General features: G+C 38.9%; 1 protein-coding gene across 1 annotated transcript in view; it reads right to left on the reverse strand.

Moving 5' to 3' along the window:
* Window positions 1-22,129, reverse strand: part of ppp1r21 (protein phosphatase 1, regulatory subunit 21) — a 30,138-nt gene that overhangs the window by 899 nt on the left and 7,110 nt on the right. Inside the window, exons 11-22 of the mRNA XM_051125841.1 lie at window positions 16,540-16,641; window positions 16,363-16,451; window positions 15,399-15,535; window positions 15,228-15,320; window positions 13,560-13,687; window positions 13,268-13,414; window positions 12,914-13,006; window positions 12,618-12,839; window positions 9,446-9,481; window positions 9,227-9,343; window positions 6,679-6,777; window positions 6,474-6,602 (exon numbers count right to left, since the gene is read on the reverse strand). Of these exons, the coding sequence (XP_050981798.1) occupies window positions 6,474-6,602; window positions 6,679-6,777; window positions 9,227-9,343; window positions 9,446-9,481; window positions 12,618-12,839; window positions 12,914-13,006; window positions 13,268-13,414; window positions 13,560-13,687; window positions 15,228-15,320; window positions 15,399-15,535; window positions 16,363-16,451; window positions 16,540-16,641 (1,392 nt within the window). The remainder of the gene's footprint in view (window positions 1-6,473; window positions 6,603-6,678; window positions 6,778-9,226; window positions 9,344-9,445; window positions 9,482-12,617; window positions 12,840-12,913; window positions 13,007-13,267; window positions 13,415-13,559; window positions 13,688-15,227; window positions 15,321-15,398; window positions 15,536-16,362; window positions 16,452-16,539; window positions 16,642-22,129) is intronic.

Below are 22,129 nucleotides of genomic sequence, written 5' to 3' on the forward strand. Positions count from 1 at the left end.
AAAATCTCACAATTCAATTTGATTCACAACCTTGCGATTTGATTGGATTTCAGTTCAGATTCAAAATGGATTATTCTGAATATATATATCAGGTGCAGTATGTGGCAAATTTTCTCTAGGAAAAAAAAATTCAGCAAATGCTGTAAAATTTACATGAGAGTCAGTTGGTACCACATTACTATAATAGTGACGGTTAAAATTATGTTGTATACAAACATTTATATTACAGTGACGTTTTTGTAAGAAAGTTATAATTTATCAAGTTATAAAGTTATAATCACTATTAATCAAGTTATAATTATATTTCTACTTCAATTCGTTTTTTAATATATAAACATTTAAATGGTGGCTGTCATAAAAGCTTGACAGATTTATTTAACCCTTGTGCACCAATCAAAAAAAAAAAAAGTTACACATGAGTCCATAATGGACAAAAATGCAAAAGTGTCCATGTCCAAAAAAAAAAAAAAAAGTGTAAATAAATTTGAAGTGTGGGAGCACAGACTTAAGTTTGGTCTCGTTTTAAAGAAGACCCATGGCAGATTACTGACGAAGTAGAAAAAGTAGAAAAAAAATGTGAAATTAAAAAAAAAAAAAAAAAAGTTATAGGGGTTTAAGTTTATGAAAATGCTTTTATATAAAGCATATTTTATATTTTATATAAAATATATATTTTATGAAACATGTTGAACTCTAAACCTGTTAGAAAACCAAAGCCATAAATCTAAACAAGTTGTATTCCAAATTTGAGGTTGATATCTCAAAAAAAAAGAGCTTTCAGTAAGATTTTGTTTGGGGCGCAGTGTCAAATTTTCCCCATAAAATGGCAGCAAAACTCCCCTGGTGCACACAGTGGTTGGATTTGCAATTTGCAGTAGTTTTTCTCCTCTCAAATATTACAAGAACACACACAATGTTTTTTTTTTTTTTTTTTTTTTTTTATATATGACATGTACAAACCACACTCGGACATCCATACAAACACACCCACACAATTATAGCTGCATTATTTATCCAAATGGCTCTATAATATGCAAAAACAGGAATAAAGTGAGTATTTGCTTTATTGGCCAAACCTGAAAAAAATGGCACCATCTGGTAAAATATTTCATTCTGTTGGCAAGGCTTTAAAATTAAAGTCTATTAACAAAAAAAGCATCATTTTACAGTTGAATGGCACTGTGATTAAAAATAGCAGTTTTAATGGGTTTCAATGGGGACATTTTTGTCCAAATGGTGCTGAGTGTGACACTTTACATTTATTAAAGGAAACTGGAGGTGAAGTAGTAAAATTCCACAATGAATACACAAACCTGTGCCAAAATGCATGCAGCTGGCAATAAAACAGGTGAAATTATCACAAAAAACAAGACAGAAAAGGACAAAAATGTCCAAAAGGTTGCACAAGGGTTAAATAAATGAAATATGAATATAAAGAATGTTACATGGTACATATATCTAGCTGACTAACAAGATTATGGTCACCAAATATTTGACATTACGTGACATTATTTACAAGCTGCTACACTGCTGTCTTTCTGTGGTTGAAACACTGATTAAGCGATTACATGAAACAGGATACACATTTTGGTAAGTTGTGCTCTCTTTTAACATGCCTTCAGATGTTTATTTATGTCTATTTTGTGCTGTAACTAAAGCGAGGGAGATGATCAGTTCACATCAGTTCAGTGGTTGACTTTTTTTGTGTTCATGGGGTGCAGTCTAACGTGTTAATGCTTCATTTTAAAAAAAAAAAAAAAAAAAAAAGGACATAATACATAGGACATAATTCTGTATCGCTCTGTCCCTTGTCTTATGAATGCTCTGTTGATTTCCTGGTTTTGTGAAGCCCCTCCCTCAGAAATACACAATGGGTTCAGATTGGTTAGCTGCCCCAGTGTGTTGTGATTCACTAAACCACTTAGTGCAAGTGCTTCGGTTCAACTGTAAACAATGGCATTGTTGATACTAATTATCAATTTGAGCCTGGATGAGACCCAGAGAATATTAGTGAGGAGGATCACACAGAAGCTGTGCAAGCACGACTCTTACAGGACGTTTCAGAATGGTATGTTTTTGTTCGCAGTCTCATAATTTTAGATACACTATTATTTGTAAATGCTACTGCTTATGTTAGCTTTTAATACAGTTTTATTCTGATTAAGGCTTCAATACAAAAGAAGAAGTGACTGCGTTGCAGTATTTTTGTAACAATAAGAAGTGTTTGCCAGCAAGTGTTGCTCAGTACCACGGCAACTGCGTGTGCTTTCATGTTTAACGCTTCTCGTAGCTACATAAAAAAAAAAAAAAGTCCGTCTAAACGCATTGTGTGTAACTGGAACACAGTGCACTGATGGAGCTGACGAGCTGATGATCTGAGTAAGAGAGAGAGAAAGAAGGAGAGCAGTGTAGAGCAGGGAGACGCAAGGAACAGGATTAAGAACCACTGCTTTACAACACTGATTTTGAAATCTGTGAATCCATTAGAATCGTTAGAAGACAGAATTGCGATTCATATATGAATAGATTTTTTTCGTGCACCCCAGTTTTGACGGCATGCCAACAACTCTTCCTCTTCTCGCCTCACCCCTTTGTCGTTTGCCTTTGTATACCCCTTGGGGCGGGTTTATGTAAATATGTGGGTTTGTGATGTCACCAACCCAGGAAGTAGCTTGTTGTTGTCCTTACAGGCCATTTTTGTAGGCAATAAACTGCCATAATCATAAAAAGACAATATCTCAGTTTGCACTGAACGTTCAGTGACGTAACTTTGCAGATATTGTTTATGCTCAAAGCGCAACATTACACTAAAGTTAAGTTAAGAGAAATCACAATCAACCACCCCTTTAAACAGTGCCAAAACATTACTTGCATAACCCCGGTTCTCTGATAACAGAAGTGAGATCTCTCTCTATAGGAATGCCTCAGGCGTGATCGACGGCAGAAGCACCAATTACACAACATCGGTCACACTGACAGACCAACTGCTGCAGCGATCAGGGAGTCCTGCCTCTCTGGTGTATCACTCACTGCAGCTCGCTGCTGCGTCGTTCTCCGCACATCTTCACCGCGTAGTCTGCAAGAAGGGCGATGAGGTAAGATACCTCACTTCTGTTATCAGAGAATCAGGGTTATATTCTCTTTCTATTCTGTTCGGTATCTCACTATGGCACACTGATCACTCCTACATTGCAGATATGCTGTAAGCAACACACGGAGGAAAGTGACAATAACAAGTGATCAGGGTGTTGATGCTAGTGCAAAACATGCACTTAACAATATAATGCAGCCAACACAAGCACCAAGGTGTTTACTGAAATATAAAGTATATGAATGACCTGCGAATGGCACCACTCTCACACCAAACACTGAATGAGCCAGAGATGACTCAGTCACATCCAATATATAATATCTTACAAAAGTGTGCAGTGATGCCCAGCTTGCCATAACATAAATGTCCTGAATAGAATCTCCCCTGAACAATGCCTAGGAAGTAGCTATAATTCTCATGGAGTGAGCATGAAACGCAGATGTAGGTTGTAAAATGTACATCTTTGTAACACATTACAATCGTATTTACCACCCAGTGAGAACAGCGTGACATGAAATAGGTCTCCCCCAATAATTGTCTACCCACGAGACTAAACAGCAGATTAGTTCTTGGCGTAGCTTACGATCCATCCAATGCAAACTGCACCCAGAAAGGATGTACTGACAAAGCATACAATTCACTCACCCACGCTGCTGTAATGAGAGTGAGCAACAAAGCAGTGTGTAAAGAAAGACGTCACTGCTCAGTACTCCCTATTGGTTCCAATGGAGGCTGCAAGGGGCACAACGGTCTCGCTCCCCTCATAAATCTGACTCATTCCTGAGTTCAGCTCTACATGACATGCTGAGATATGCTGAAAATATGCACCTTTACAGTCAAAAAGGCTTTACCTTTATCCAATAGTTCCAGAGAGCATCTGATACAGAGCATAAGAACTTGTCTCTCTGCACACCATCATACAAACATTTATGATAGAGAGTGTGTGGAGGCTGAACTCACTCTGAATTGTGTCAGTCAGTTCATCCTCTCATTAGCCAAGCCCACAGAGCTATTTTGTGTAGGGCAGGATGAAATATCTCTCCATTCGCCTGAGAAAGAAGGTCTGTGCAACTAGAAAAGCCAGGGCTGTGGAATTATCTCCGCTATCCACAATTTTACTGGCTAATACAATGCAATCAGAATTAGTGAATGTCCTGATGAGGCTTAGTGGAGAAACGCTTACGACAATACGTTCGGCTAGAGGATCCACACCCAACGGTGCATCTTCTCCCACTAGGGCACTGCCTGTTTTTGCACGATACAAAGAGATCTACGACAGCCTGTCCACATCTCTGCAACAACTCAATCACTAGCTGCGGGTGAAGTGTCCATTCTCCATACAGGGGACTTCCTCTGGACAACAGATCCGCTTCCCTGTTCATTATTCCCAACATATGTGTTGCCTGTAAAAATAGAAACCGAGTGCTGCTCCATACGATTAGTCTGGGAGCTGGACTGCGAAGTTGTAGAGAGCGCACACCCCACGACTTTGTAAGCAACCATCGCTGTGTTGTCTGATCTAACCAACACATGAAATCCCTGAAGGAAATGAACAAAGTGGTTTAAAGCTAGGAGCACCATCAGTAGTTCTAGATAATATAAATGTTTTACTATTCCTCCACTTTCATCATGGATACACTGTAGGCCTTTTTGCCGTATCCGACGAAACAATAACAAGAAATCAATAAGATGATGCCGGTCACGGACACTGATAGCAGAGTTAGGTAAGAATCTAGTCGTATTGCAGCTTTCTCGACTGTTAACAATATAACTGATTTTAGTCGGCACATTTTCCCGAACCATTCATTCAGTGCTAAAAACAAAGACACATTTCTCAGAAAGTTTAACAGAGTAAGCTAAACATTAGGTAGCAAAACTGATGACACACCAAAGAATCTCTGCATCCTAACAATGGAGAGAGGAGAGAGCTGGACGAATCAACACGGGTTTTATACTTACACATACAGTGTAATAACAGTATACAGGACCAGTACGTTAGATGATGGAATTTTCACTATTCTATATTTACAGTAAATGTAGCACATGTTGTACAACTTCAAATGTGTGATTGTCAAATTTTGATTTGTAACCATTTTTGCAAAGCTGAGAAATGACTGCCTAGAGATAAAGTCTTGTGTCAGGAGACCAAGAAACTGCTATAGCCCTGTGTACTGTAATGAAATTTAGCCAAATGTGCGGAGGATGCTGAATTTAACTTTTGTATTTTATTTTTTTCTGTACTGTATTGTGGTGCACACCAAGCTCAAATACAACTCTTATTTTAACATTTCTAGTGCTTTTCATCTACTGCAAGATTACAGTAGTAAAATGAAAATAATTTCTCCTAAAAGTTAAATCCTGAATTATACATCAGTATCTGTGATTTAATTCATGTTGTATACTATAATAGACATTTAACTGCAAAAAATAATTCCTGAATCCTAATAGGAGTTTTTCGTAATAGTGTCATTGTGTCAGCTTTTTCAAACTTCTTGCACCCAAATGAAAAACGAAAACAAACTTCGTTTGAAGTAAATCAGGGCCTTAAATTTAACCATGTCAGTGTGTCAACTAATAATTATTTTGCTTGTCACTACAAAAACTCACGAATTGAACAAAACCTCCTGGGTTTCATAATTCTCAATGTCACCATATAATCCATTAATATTTAACTGTAGACATACTACAACATTACCCAGCAATGTATTAAAAGTCAGTCAAATATGGATGCTGAAGTCATAAATCTTTAAAAAAGCCAAACAAACGGTTGTCGTCTGATAATGTGGAGGATGTAGAAGATAAATTATTTTGTCAGCTGGTTTCAGCAAATTCTCCAGTGCGGAGGAAACCACCATGTTGACAAAACCAGCATTTGCTGGATAGGTAGGTTTTTATGCTGGGATGCTGGTTTTAGCTGGTTTATGCTGGTCCTTTGCTGGTTTTAGCTGGTCCTGGACCAGCATAAACCAGTATCAAAACCTACCTATCAGCATATGCTGTTTTTTCAACAGGACAAGGTCTGAAACACAGTATTTTGTTTCAGTACATTGATCTCTTACATGTCTAAAGGTCATAGAAAATCACTGGTGGACAAATCTAGTAACTAACAGTAACGAATCAGCAGCTGAACAACTAAAAATGTTTAGCTAAAAGAGTTTATTTCCTATAACATCTGCATTCATTTCCACTCAACTGTCACACTTTTCAGCAATTCGTAATTTAATTAAATTACATGTAGAGTTTTAAAATGTTTAAAAAGTTTACTTTAAGAAATCTAAACCATATTTCTGAGCTAAAATGCTAAAAGATAAAAGACGCTGCTTGATGTGAATGCTAACGAGCATTAGCACTAGCGTGAAGGGTGCTAGCGCTGAGGACTGACCTTGGAGGCGAGTTTGAGCGTGTCGATCTCGTCGCGCTGCTTGCTGAGCGTGTCGTTCATGCTGCACAGGTGGTCGCTCATCATGCTCAGCTGATCTTCGTAGCTCCTCTTGGTGGTGCTGAGCTCGTCCTGAAACACACCGGAACACGTCAGCGAACACGCTCCACTACAGACGAGTCTGGACGAGCGCTGCCGCTAGCAGTACCTGTAAGCGCGTGATGTTCTGATTAGCCAGCTTCAGCTCCTCCGTCAGCGTCTCGCGGGTCTTCTCGGCCATGGCCAGACGTTTGGCGACGGCTCGACACTGGAAGAGAAGACGGTGACACTGGACGTGACATGACTGTCCACGTCAAATGAAGCAGCATGTGCTGTAGTGTTTACTGTGTTAATGATGAGCTTTTTTACTCGATATGGATTAACAGTCTAATCTAACAGCAGAAACAAACATGTCAGTGTTCAGTCAAAGCATCGCTAATAAGTCTGCATGTTCCGCATGTCTCCGTGTGAATGAATGGCACAGGTTTTGTCCGATACACAAACTCAAACATACGTGACGCTCGCGGTGTTTCAGCGATTGCCGTCTCAATATATGAGGACATGAACTTCATCTCCAGAGCAACTCTGAGTCACTTCAGCAGCTTTACACAAAACTACCATCACATACACAACTGGGGTAACTCAGGGCTCAGCTCTTGGTCCACTTCCCTTCTCTGTCTACATGGCATCGCTAGGTTCTGTCACTCACAAACATGGCTTTTCATATCACTGCTATGCCGATGACACTCAACTCTACCTTTCATTCCATCCTGATGATCCGACGATAGCTGCTCGCATCTCAGATTGTCTAACAGACATTTCTTGCTGGATGAAGGACCATCATCTTCAACTCAACCTTGCCCAGACAGAACTGCTGTGGTTCCATCAAACCCATCATTTCATCACAATTTCACCATCCAGTTAGACACATCAAAAACAGCCAGAAACCTTGGAGTGGTGACTGATGATCAGCTGACTTTCTCTGACCACATTGCTAAAACTGCCTGGTCCTGCAGATTTGCTTTATTCATCATCAGGAAGATCAGGTCCTTTCTTTCAGAACATGCTTCACAACTCCTTGTTCAGTCTCTTGTTCCATCCAGGCTGGACTATTGCAATGCTTTCTTGGCAGGTCGTCCAGCCAGTTCTATTAAACCTTTACAACTAATCCAGAATGCAGCTGCGAGAATCATTTTTAATGAGCCGAAAAGAACGCACGTTACACCTCTCTTCATCAATTTGCACTGGCTACCAACAGCTGCTCACATGAAGCTCAAGGCATTAATGTTTGCCTACAAAACCACCACTGGCTCTGCACCCCTTTACCTAAATTCATTACTTCAGACTTATGTGTCCTCTAGAAGTTTGCATTCTGCAAGTGAACGGGGCATTATTGTTCATCCCAAAGAGGCACAAAATCACTCTCTCATTAAATGTTCCCTCTTGGTGGAATGACCTGCCCTACTCAATCCATCTTCAAGAATCGGCTAAAAACACATCTCTTCCATCTTTATTTGACCCTCCAACTCTAGCACTCTCTATTCTAATTCTATTCTTAAAAAAAAAAAAAAAAATTTTAGTCCTTTTAGACTTATACTCTATTCAAATTCTTACTGCTTGTTTTCTTAAAAAATAAATAAATAACACCAGCTTCTCTGTTCTTTTTGTAAGGCATCTAACACTAGCTTGTTTTTTTGTTTTTCTATTCTCTGTGTTTTCTTTTTTTTTATTATATAAAAAAAAAAAAACAACCTTTGCTACGTGTACTGCGTTAGGCTAACTGACACTTGTCATAGCACTTACATCTCATTACTCTTTTGTTGATTTTGATTGTTTCCATTGTCCTTTTTTGTAAGTCACTTTGAATAAAAGTATCTGCTAAATGCCTAAATGTAAATGTAAATATACACACTGAAACAAACTAAAAGACCTTCACAACAACCTGCCAAAATAAACGTCCAGTTTAACTTGAAATAACCAAAATAACAGAAATATATTACTGTTGTATACTAAAATGTACTTATAACAATATTACTTCTTGCTGCATCTTATTTGACAAAATTTTAAAATCCAGTGTTTTGTTGAAAATTAACTGATGTCATTTAAAATTAATTAGTTAGTTTTATAAATTAATTTAATTAATTTCACTATTTTTTACTATAAATTTAAAATGATAAAACACAGAATCCAGGAAAAAATTGAATGAGAAAACAGAATTTAAAGGAAAATAAAACAGAACTCATGGGGCCTTAAATTACCAGGTATCTTGCTTAAGATCAGATATACAAAGTTATCTTTGCCTTAATTTCCTTTCCCATTAATGGTAAATGAATAATCCTAATAAATACTGTTATCATACGATATGGGAAAAACATCAGTGACAACGGCTATTTTCCATTTAATACAACTATTCTGTCTATTGATCATTTCTGAGTATTGTTTATTCTCATTTAGAACAAAGCTGACCAGTGTTGAAATCTCTTAATTGTCTTTGACAGCTCAGTCATTTACTCGAGTCACTGTGGCCCAGACATACGAGCACAATATAAACACAATCCATCTCCATCTGAATCCAGAGGATCTCAGTGTTATATATCATCATACTGGCCAGCTCTAAAACTCACTGTAAACCTGCAGAGAAACTGTACATGACAAGTTCATCTGTGTATGTGTTTTTTCAAGGATCAGTGTGCCGTCGGTGTGTGTGAATGACTGACCTCAGCGTGGAAGTGGACGGCTTTACTGTCACACATCTGCAGTTGAGCGGTGAGCTCCGACACGCGGCTCACGTAATGATGCTTGATCAGATGTTCGCGAGACTCCTGATCTGCGGCCTACGGCACACAAACATCGGCGACACCTCGTGATTCACATTCGTGCGGTGTGAGCGAGTGTGCAGAAGCGGTTAATGAAGAGAACGAAAGATGAATACATACGCTCTCGCTGCAGGGAGTGATGGTCAACATCCCAATCTGACAATACAGACACATCATTACACATTACAGATAAAAACAAAATACAAAAAAAACAATAATGCATTTATTCTACATCCAGTAATATCTGATAACAGATAATATAACCTGTACAGCATAACCTGGTTCTAAACAAACTTCAGTTCACAAAAAAAAAAAACCTACTAATTTTTTGACACCTGCAACAAGGAAACAAAACACATGAAATCTGTGACAAACAGGAAATTTGAATGATGTAAATGAAAATGAACTGAGCTGAACACAGACTCCAGTGTTTTAACTGGCCTTGAGTGAGAACTCAAACTCCTCCGATTGGCTACTGTGTTCATGAGCTTGTGTCTGTGATTGGCTGTGACTGCAAATGAAACCACAGACACTCTTGAGAGCACAAACTCAATACACTATGATGAACTTCACTAGAAAGGTGTTTGCCCTTGAATAACATGCCATTTGTTGTATTAAATATGCAAAGAGTTATTAGCACCTGATTTAACAGAGAATGGTGATGAATCACACACACTAAGGACAGTGTAAAGCCCTAATCGGAAAGCAATAGTTTCTCATGGGGACGTAAGTGATTTGTCACCATTTACAGGGGGTAGTTGAAGATTTAATCGCTGTCCGAATTCAGGATGTCACCGGCCACGTAAAAGTCCACAGCCGAATTACCTACTGGTCGTGTCGTATTTTAATTGCCGTCATCTCTGAGTTTACGAGAAGAAATCGATTCAAAATTCACTGTTTAATACCTCTTTGACTCCTGCCGAACACTGTACGGTAGCCTAACCGTTGTACTTTGCTGTAATTTGCATGTATGTTTCTGAAATGCTGGAAAGTATTTAAAAGAACAATATTTCAGAACTGCTTCACCACAGCGAGTGGGAGCAGAAAGAGAAGAAAAGCACGTAAACATTCTAAATGGGTCTGTATTATGACAGCAGCAGTCGGGGTGTGACCGTTTGTACTTTCACTTTCCAATTGGTGGCAATTCGCCATCAACTGACTGGACAACAACAAAACAGTACGACAAACGAAACAAAACAAACGAATAAAAATACAGGCTATAGGCAAAACGTTAAATAAATCACTTCCGGAAGTGTGATGCGATTGTTGATCCTCACACTGCATTGAGCAGCTGCATTCAGTTTTTAATTGTACTGTCTGTTCTCTCAGTGAAATAAATGATTTTTATTTACTATTTAAAAAAAAAAAATATATATATATATATATCAAAAGGACAGCGGGGGCGGTGCCGCAGTGAGCAAGTGACGAAACCGGTGTTGTGGCTTAATACCAGTAAGACAGACTATCGCAACAAGATTATGCAATACAATTTTAAAATGTGTATTATATACAGATATACACAACCATATCGTGTATAAATATACAATTATAGCACGTTTATTTTCTAATTTTCAAACAAGACATCAAACAAGATTTAAATAATCAAATAATAAATAGGGTTGTATATTATGAAATATGTTTGACATAATAAGAATACATTTTACACAATAATAAGAATAAATGTGTAAATAAAATTCATTTAATTTATAGCAGATATATAGATATATATATATATATATATATATATATATATATATATATATATAGCCCACCGCGGCACCGCCCCCACTGTCCTTTTGTTTGTTTTTAAATAGTAAATAATAATCATTTAGTATATATATATATATATATATATATATAAAAAAAAATAATGAATAGGCCTATACATTAAATATTTTTACTTAATTAACAAAACGAAAGAAAAAAAAACCTTCAATAAGTAGCCAGTGCGCAGACTTTTGGCTCATTTTTGTGCTGTGCAAAAGGAAGACTGCTGAAAGCGGCGACCCATTTTCCTTATTTTAGAAATACACAAAGATTTGTTTTTATTGTGAATGTACGCAAATAAAAGGCACTCGTTTACAGTTTTGAGTATCTGTATGACTAGGAGTCAGGTTAACACACAGTTAAGCGTTGTTAACTTCACAGTGCAGCCTTTCCATAATCATAATAAAATACACTCAGACAAACATATGGAGAAAACACACTGCTTAATCATTATCAATGTACTGCCGTGATTATGCAAAAACAATTTGTTTTATGTGGACACTTGAATGCGAGTAAAGTACAAAACTAGGTGTACATAACACACACTACGGAAACATCTGGATTGGTGTCGTATGAGAGCCAACATTAGTTTGAGTTTCGCTTTAGCCTAAATGAATTAGTTTTGCCTTGTCGTTTCTATAGCCTAGCTTCTTATATTTTTCATTCTTGTTCTTTTCTGAACACTGTTAAACTGAACAGATTTTCTGTGGAGTGAACTAAAATAGCCTGGCTTACGTTTATAGCGTATGTAAACATTTTGCTCGGCATCAGGTCTATTTCTGAATGTAATAATAAAATGGGACTTAATGTTATAGGCCTATGCGATTTTTTTTCTCTCTCAAAAATGCAATTTTATTTTACTTTAACCTTCCAGCAAAAGTTGTAAAATATTTTGATAAATTACTGAAAAAAATATTAAATGACCTTTTAAACCGTTTAACTGATTGTATTAATTAGTCAAAATGAGCATCGCTAGTTCGTAGAATCACAGAACTCGCTGCTTCTGTGAATAAATCACCATCCCAATCCATGAGTTTTATCACTGAGGTGATCAATTTACTTTTACATACGTCCATATGAGAAACAACTACCGTCCAAATAGGGCTTAAGTGCAATCTTTGGGTTTGTTTATTTAAGGTACTGTCAACGTGTTCTGGATTTAGAGGTTTGGGTGGAAATGCAAACAGCAGATGTTTTTAAAAGCGTTTCCTTTGATCTCAGTAAGAGTCTATGAACTGGTAATCATTCGAACTTGTACAAATCCACTGAATGAATATGTCAATATATTTTGATTTGCTTGTTTTTGTTCATTAACGGTCAGTGGAATTCTATGAAAACACAACAGGATTTGATGGGGCTCAAATAAAAGTAGAGACTAAATTTATTAAGTAGATTTCTTAGTGCGGTTTAATCTATAAATGACTAATTGACTGGTTAATTATAGTCTTTAAAATAATTAACCCATCAGAGAGCCATTACCGTCCCGCTGATTCACCATTTGAACGTGTGTTTGCGTCTCACTCACCACGCTGCTGTCCTGAACGGGCTCTGGAGCATCAGCACACGTAGGCTCGGGGCCGTCGGCGGCGCCGTGCGTCTCTGCTATACGCCCGTCTGCGACCTGAGCCTCCAGCTGAGCGATGCGCTGAATCTCCTTCTGCAGGCGCACCTGTCCCAGCTGAGCCTCCAGCAGCCAGTGCTCCTTCTCCTGCTCCAGACGCGAGATCTTCTCCTGACTCTGAATCACCTGAGCAGCACACGCACCGTCAGCACACGCACAGACAGACACGCGCGCAGACAAACAGCCGTCTGCAGATATACCTGCTGCATGAGTCCCTCTCTGCTCTCCGTAGAGCTCGTCAGAACGTGTCTGTTTGCTAAAGCTTCTCTGTAGGGCACGGACTCTGAGCGCACCTGAAAACACAACAGCATCAGTCAAGTGAACAATACAACGACTCACTCATAGGTTTTGAAGTCTGTATGGCATTAGTTTAGAGACCCGCTCTGCTCTTATCTCATGCCTTTCCCCCACTTCACACAAGACATATAAAAATCTGTATTAATATGCAAAATCAAATTCCTGTTCGTGGGAGTCTGATAACTCAAAGCCTGTCCCGCAAGACCCCAAAGCCCTACTTTAACGAGTTCAGACGTATGCGTGTCAGTAATTATGACCTTTCTGATGGTGCTCATGTACGTGGCGGCACGTCTCTTGTTCTCCATCACGCCGTCGGCCTGCAGCGGGTTCAGGAAGCCTCCTCGCGGACTGTAGCCAGGACACGACGCAAAGAAATCCAGGTTGTTGCTAAAGAATGTGGCCATCTGGAGGAGATACAAATATGACTGAATGAAGAGAAGCGCAGAGTTGCATGTCAGAGGTGTGCGTGTGTGTTTGTGTGCGTGTGTGTGTTTGTGTGTGTGTGTGTGTGTGTGTTGTGTGTGTGTGTGTGTGTGTGTGTGTGTAAACCTTGCTGCAGCTGTTGGTGAGGGACGCCAGTGAGGACAGCAAACACTCATTAGTGGTGCGAAACTTCTGCGTGACGGTGGGCAGATCCTGCTCCAGAGACGCCTTCTGACTGTAGTGCTGCGACAGTTCTGCTCACACACACACACACACACACACACACACACACACACACACACACACACACACACACACAGGTCAGACTCTAGACTAAAGACTAGTCTAAGACCAAGTAAAGAAGATTTAAAGAATAATCTGCAGGGGACACAATATATCAATATATCAATCTCTAAATGTAAATGTCTAGACAAACACTGAGTTTTATTAGCAACACTTTGAAGTCCAACAGCACAACTTCTTACAGATCACCATACTTCGTAATTTTACATTAAAGTAGCTTAAGGCTTGAGTATCTGTGCTCACACACACTAGAACGTGAAAATAACTCGTACGGCACCTTCTGATCACACTGATTTGATCTTGTCTTCCAGTGCAAATGTCTGAAGATTCTTAAATTACTTAAATGACATGAGATACAATTGATCAAGTTGATCAAAATGAAGAGAGTTTATGACAGGGCTCGTACAGATACTGTAAAATAAAATTCCAGGACTGTTAAGGACTGTTAAGATCTCTTATAGTTTGATGTTTTCTACTGTTCTACTTTTCACAACCGCGCTCCTAGGTTCTGAACTAAAGCAAAAGATTTGCGAACCCAGTCCGAAGTCTTGATCAAAGTCAAATTATTCATGATCCATCCAAAAAGTCCTGGTCTGAATAATAATTCATGAACCATCATTTCAAATCAGGACCCGGAGCGAGGATCGGGAATCATTCAATTCCGCTCCAAAGTTCTGATCTAAATCAAATGATTTGCGAAAGCCTGATCAGAATTAAATGAGTCACAGCACCTGATCCAATTGGAGTGCTTCGAAACTGAATTGTGTTATGACACAACGTTTTGTAAACTCATTACAAGCGATGTCGAAATTCAAAAACGAACAGCTCTTCTAATTTGATCGGGTTTTTGCTAGCAAAACGCTTGAAATGAAAAGTCGACACGAGTTTGAATCAGTCGGAGCAGCTCCAACTTAAATGACTCACTCAAATGATTTGGTTCATCTGTTCCTCTTTCTGTGTCTTTAGCCAAGTTAACACTACACTGTCAGTACTACTACTGGTTTAGCTCAATAATTTTATTACATTAACTGAAGTAGGTTAAAAAAAAAATAAAATAAAAAATCAAAAAGATTTTTAAAAGATTATTAAAAAATTGAACACTTATTTAAGATAGACTGTCTTTCCTGCCTGGTACGGTTTTTAAAGTACCTCTTCATGAATATTACTATTTTCAAGGGTTTTCCAGGCCTTAAATTTCAAAAACTCAAATTCAAGTACTTCAAGCGCTTCAAGCACCTTGTACAAACCCTGTTATGATTAAAGAAAGAACAAATATCGGCCAAAACGTTTGTTCTTGTTTTAAGCATAAACTCATCATTTTGTTCAATTCCTTAAACGTCATGTCTTCATTTTGAATCTCCAGTAAATCTTGATTAAAGCTGTTTTAGATATTTGAACTGGAACACAAAAACCATCGCACGGATGGCTGAAGTACACATTGGGCGTGAATGTGCTGTCGGTGACACAGGTTGGATCGGCGTCACGTCTCACCCGTGGCGGCGTCGTGTAGGCCGTGTAAGCACGCGCTCATCTGGGTGAAGGCGGCGTTAGCGCTGCTCTGACACATGGCATCTGAACGCACACCTGCGGCACAAAACATCACTCATTAAACAAACACGCACACTCCACAGCAGCGGCTCACACGCGTCGCCTCATACTCACTGGGCACGGCGAGCAGAGCCACGTAAGACTTGAGCTTCTGGAAGATGGACGTCAGTTTCTTCATGTCGTTCTGTAACTGGCGGTTCTTGGATGCCAGCGCTGACGTGCAGAGAGACGCCTCACATTCCTCTTCTAGACTGCACACACACCATCAGATAACGACACACACCAAACACACAAGAGCACATTCATGACTAGCTGCGTTTACACGGACCCTAGTAATCCGATCATAATAGGACCAGAAGCACAATCAGAATAAAAAAAAAAAAGTGACATGTAACCACGTCAATCGGACTGAATTGTCCAGATCCGCATAATACGAGCTGTCATTCCTGGTGAATAAAGTGTCATAAAATGGGTTTCGGTCATTCTAAAATCCTGCTTTCACCCAGCGTCTGTGAAGTGGAGCAGCACAACGTCCCACCAGTCCGTGTTTAAGACTCTTATCAACAGACGACTGGTTTTGGGTGCGGAAAGGGGCACTTTTGATGCTTTCTAAATTAAGCAGCACAGCACAACAGTTCATGTGCTGGTCGTCGCCTAATTAAGACTCGAAGTAGATAAATACCAAGAGTGCCTTTTAAAACAACAGTGGGAAACTCTGTATATTCATGTAGCGTGAGCATGTCAAAAGATTAAATCCGATCAGAAGCGTGTAATGTACAAACACGCATATCGACCTGATATTTAGCGTTCATGTAAACACTACATGCGGATGCGTCAATCAGAATGAATTCATTCTAATGGAAGCAAAAAGTGTCCATGTGAACGTACCTACTGATGCCTCTGAGACAAAAAAAAAAAAAAAAAAAAAAAGCCATGTTGACCTGCACTAAACAAACATTTTTACACATTGTCAAGATTTTCAGGACTAAAAATCAACATGATTTTACATTTAAAGTGTGAACATGTCAACTGGGAACTTTCCACCATGTTAAAACACATTCAAACCAGCGTGTCAGACCTCTTGAGCTGGTAGGGCAGGATCTTCTGCAGGAAGCTGCTGTAGGCTGAGAAAGATCTGGAGAAGTCCTGCAGTTTGGCCAGCGTCTCCTGCAGGCGTGAAGGACAAACGGTGCGTTCGTGACAAACGTAATCGTGTTGTGTGTGTGTGTGTGTGAGATCGTGTGGCGTCTCTCACCAGAACGGTGATGGCGTCCTCTGTGATGCTGTGATGTAACTGCAGCAGATCTTCCTCCAGCGGACGCAGGTACGAGGCGTTCTCATGCAGATACTGAGAGAACTACAGACAGACACAGCACACGATCAACTAAACATTACATGAGCTCTTTCACTGGACATACTAAAATATGTTTTAAAGTCACTAACCCAGCATGGCTGACAGAGCTGCAGATTTAGCCTGAAGTAAGCAGTCACTCACTATTTTGGCACTAGTGCCATATACTGTTCACTTAACACAACATGTATCACCACACATCATAGAACGACATGTGAGAGATAATGAACAGTCAGCCGGCCGTTACTGCAGAATTAAAGTGTGACGGATCACCCTGATGCCTCTTCTACACGTCACTGTCAGAAACAGGACCTGGCTTTCTGAGATGCACCCGCACTTCAGCAACTGAAAATATTTGGCCAAAAATGGATTTGTCTGAAAAGACTGACTGACAGGGTGGCGTTTAATCGTCATTTCCCAGACTGTGTCAGCGTCTGTTTCACACAGCATGAATGAACTACAACAGCTCCACACACATACCTGCTGAACGGATCCTAGAGCTGAATTAACAGTGTCCATTTATCCATTTTAATCATTCACTTTGATGAAACAAGATCTTTTAGTCTACACTGTACTCAGCTGATGTGTGAACAAAACTTCACCTTCACTAAACATTACTTGTAGCTCTTGCCATCCACTAATTGCAATATGTTGCTTTATAATATGACAAGTCAATCCAAACTCTGTTCATTTTATTATGAAATTCAATTAATAAATGTGCTTTTGTGGCAGAAACACAATTCAATAACTGCCTTATGCACAATTTAAATAATTGTACAACTTTTCATTAGATTTTATTTGAGTGTTGATTATTAATTAAATATGATTAATGCATTAATTACAAAATTAACTTCAGTTTTGGTTTTGTTTTGTTTTTAAGAAAGCTTTAATTCAGGGCTCTGAACTAGCTCAAGGAAAGAAAATGAAAATCAGAAATGAATAAAATTGACAAGAACAGAAACAGAAACCAATACGTAATTAGTCAATTTGTAAATTAGAAATGTAATAGTTCCGAATCAAAAATGTTGCAGTAGTTGTAGTACGGCCTACGCAAATGTGACTGACTCACAGAATCATGTGACATGTTGTACTTCCTTATTTGGATGTGATGTTTTACCTTTCCATATTTCTGCTGACAACCAATATTTCACTTCCCTGTATCTACTATATATATTTAAATCCTCTTAATAAAATGGCCTTGAGTGAATTGCACTTCTGTGTGTGGTCATTCATTCACCGGTCCAGGACCCTGACTCTGTGCTCCATCGCTCAACCAGACTGAATCTCAGCAGCTGATTAGATATTATATTCTAACAGTTAGTTTATCCAAGGATATGTCACGAACTATCAGGCATTAGGCCATTAGGTTTACATTTAAGTGAAAATGAGATGAAAATGGTAATATACAGCTTGTTGTGTGTTTAAAACCAGCAAAAACTGCAGAAGTAGTTAGTGCAGAACATGGATTCATATCATGCACCTGCAGCATGTGTGAATGGAGAAAACAGAACTATATATATTTTATTTAGAATATAAAAGTTAGGAAACACTCTAGAGAAAAGTGGGGTTTTAGACAACATTGGCATGAATCCTTTTTCATTTGTGATAATTTTGCACTGATAAGGGACAACACAAACTACGAAAACATATTATTACATAAACAGTTTACACATAGAAAAAAACCAATCTATGTACTAATCAATGTATTGTAAACTTAATTGGCAATCAATTGTTGAAGCTATTAAGGTGTGCTGACCCAAAAATCTTTTAAAAACCTGGGCCAAGTTTAAACCAGTAACCAGGCGTCACAGCTGGCGAAGGGGCATGTGTATATTGCCATTATTATGTAATCAAAATGAAAATTATTATTGCTGCTCTTCAATGATAATGTCAAGTTACTTTAATGTATTTGCACCAAAAAAATGATAAGGATTTATGCTGATATCATCCAAAACCACACTTTGCCAGGGGTGTTTCCATAAATATATATATAAAGGAATATATAAGCCTATACACAAAATACATTTGTAATATAGTTTTACGTTGATAATGCAAGTGAAAAGCAAAGCCTACAGGTTACATAATAAACAATATATGTGCACACAAATATGGAAACATCTGGATTCATGCAGAATGAGAGAGGAAGGCTTTAGCTTCACTTTCGTTGCTTATTTATTTTTCTGAATGTAATAATAAAATTAAACATACAGCCTATGCTCTTTTTCCCTCTCAAAGCGCTTATACAAGTAGCATTTTTGTATCCATGCAGCAAATGTCTTTAAAGTGTTGACGGTTTGTTCTTTTTTAATACATTTGCTCAAAATCTAGAAAAGATGATGCTGTATTGGCTATGACTAGTGCAAGATAGGCTACCAGATCAAGACTCTTCTGAGTAAAGAAAATGCTGTACTTTATTAATATTATTGGCAAAGAAAAAGTTTTAAAAGTAACATTATTAACCAGTATTTTTTCTACTTAAACCGGTTTTGGAACAGTAATAACACAGTGGAACGCAGGAACAGAAACATTAAAATACTGTTTCTGCTCAGAGTGAATCAATTGATTTTTATTTTTTCCATTTTTAAAGGAGAAGTCCACTTCCAGAACAAAGATTCACGTCTAATCTACTGACCCCCTTGTCATCCAGGATGCTCATGTCTTTCTTTCTTCAGTCATAAAGAAATGGTGTTTTTTGAGGAAAACACTTCAGCATTTTTCTCCATATAATGGACTGATATGGTGCCCCGAGTTTGAACTTCTAAAATACAGTTTAAATGCAGCTTCAAACGATCACAAATGCGGTTGTAAACGATCCCAGCCGAGGAAGAAGGGTCTTATCTAGTGAAACGATCGATTATTTTCATAAAAATAATACAATTCATATACTTTTTAATGTCAAATGCTCGTCTTGTCTTACTCTGTCTGGACTGTTTTTGTTCCGGTTCATGACAGTTAGTGTATGTCGAAAAACTCCCATCTCATGTTCTCCCTCAACTGTTTTTCCTTTTTTGTTAAGGGTGTTTGATCTTCTTTGCATGTTCACTTTACAAACACTGTGTCTGTTCTTCTGCAGTGATGTAGGATGATTTTGAAATGATTTTTGAAGTTGAGGGAGAAAATACAATTGGAGTTTTTCGACATACCCTAACTGTCTTGAGCCAGAATACACAGAGTTCAGGGAGAGAACGGCAAGACGAGCGTTTGAGATTAAAAAGTATTTAAATTGTATTTTTTAATGAAAATAACCGATCGTTTCGCTAGATAAGACCCTTCGTTTACAACCGCATTCGTGATCATTTGAAGCTGCATTTAAACTGTATTTTGGAAGTTCAAACTCGGGGCACCATATCAGTCCATTATATGGAGAAAAATGCTGAAATGTTTTCCTCAAAAAACACAGTTTCTTTACAACTGAAGAAAGAAAGACATGAACATCTTGGATGACAAGGGGGTGAGTACATTGTCTGTCAGTTGTTGCTCTGGAAGTGGACTTCTTTTTTAACTTTCAGTTAATGTTTAAAGTAACTATATTTTTTTAAGGCACTGTCCATATGAAGCTGTTCAGGCTGAGGTTCCTCACAGGGAGACTGTGATTTGTGTTCCTGTTAGTTATTTTAGTTCTGCACTATTAGTGGACTAGTACACACTAATGGGGACAGCCCATCACTGTCCTCTCTGTGTTTATAACACCAGCATTTTGACTGCAATTGTTGTTCAGTTCCACACACACCTGTACATTTCCTTTTGTAAAGTACATCAGATTTTCCTTCTTTATGTCCTTTGTTCAGTTTTAAACACAACATCTGTAATGTCATATCAAGAAACATCATACTGACAGAATGACTTGAAAGCAAAGACCGATGGCATTTACACAGAAAGACAGCGAAAAAAAAAAGAAAGAAAATGCTGAAAAGAATTCATTTTTATCAAAGCACCACTGCATCTAAGTGTGGTAACAGTTCAAAGTCAGATAAATATAGTGTTCAGGCAGAGCATTTCTTCTCTGGTAAATGGGGACAAACAGTGACGTTTGATTCATCACCTGGGCAGTGAAACTACACTATCTCACAGTCATGGATATGTCATGAAAATGTGCTGGGCTGCATTTCCCAAAAGCATCGTAAGCCAAAGTTGACTGTAGAACGATTGTCATCTGTGGAGCTACGATCAACTTAGGTTTACGGTTCTTTGGAGAAACGCAGCCCTGGCTGAAATGTTCACATGAAAACTCCCCACGCTCCCAGAATCAGAAACACTGCAAACACAAGCAGTGCAAACAAAGACTGATTTCACAGCACGACACTCATTAGAGCAGGGGAGCCCAACCCTGTTCCTGGAGATCGACCTTCCTGCAGAGTTCAGTTCCAACCCTGATCAAACACACCTGTCTGTAATTATCAAGTGCTCCTTCAGATCCTAATGAGCTGGTTCAGGTGTGTGTGATCAGGGTTGGAGCTGAACTCTGCAGGAAGGTCGATCTCCAGGAACAGGGTTGATCACCCCTGATTTAGAGTATCGTTAGCAGTCGTGCTCATGAGACACAGGTCTGCTACAGCAGCAGCGCTGGGTGATTTCAGTCCTGGACCGCCGCTGTCCTGCAGAGTTCAGCTCCAAACCTAATCAGACCCTTTGAGTTAAACTGCAGGAAGACTCGAGTGCATCTGAAGAGCTTGATGATCTGCTTCAGGTGTGTGTAATTAGGGCTGGAGCTGAACTCTGCAGGACAGCGGCCCTCCAGGATTAGGTTTGGACACCCTGTCTTACATGAAACATGGGATCTTTTGGCTTTGAGGAAAGGACATGTCGTGAAGGAAGAAGGGATCCTGGGACTGGCTGCAGGGAGCGACTGGGAGACGTTCCTGACACGTTCTGGGATGAGAGAGGGTCTCGGCTGATGACGGATCAGTAGGAAACACCCCATCATCAGACACAAAAGAGGACACGGTCCTGTTGACCTGCGTCAGTCAGCAGCTCTTCAGGTTCTGCACAGCTCTGTGTGTCTGTACACCATCAGCTGTGAATCAAGCAGACTGAGCTGCTGAGCATCTAGGGCTCGACTAAGACCAGACCGGACTATTGGACACAGGACTTGGTTTGTCCCAGTGAGGGAACAGGTTTGCTCATGTGTAGTACAAACTCCCATCTCATGTTCTCCCTCAACTGTTTTTCCTTTTTTGTTAAGGGTGTTTGATCTTCTTTGCATGTTCACTTTACAAACACTGTGTCTGTTCTTCTGCAGTGATGTAGGATGATTTTGAAATGATTTTTGAAGTTGAGGGAGAAAATACAATTGGAGTTTTTCGACATACCCTAACTGTCTTGAGCCAGAATACACAGAGTTCAGGGAGAGAACGGCAAGACGAGCGTTTGAGATTAAAAAGTATTTAAATTGTATTTTTTAATGAAAATAACCGATCGTTTCGCTAGATAAGACCCTTCGTTTACAACCGCATTCGTGATCATTTGAAGCTGCATTTAAACTGTATTTTGGAAG

The sequence above is a fragment of the Labeo rohita genome, chromosome 13 (genome assembly GCF_022985175.1).
Source record: "Labeo rohita strain BAU-BD-2019 chromosome 13, IGBB_LRoh.1.0, whole genome shotgun sequence".
Lineage (NCBI taxonomy): Eukaryota > Metazoa > Chordata > Actinopteri > Cypriniformes > Cyprinidae > Labeo > Labeo rohita.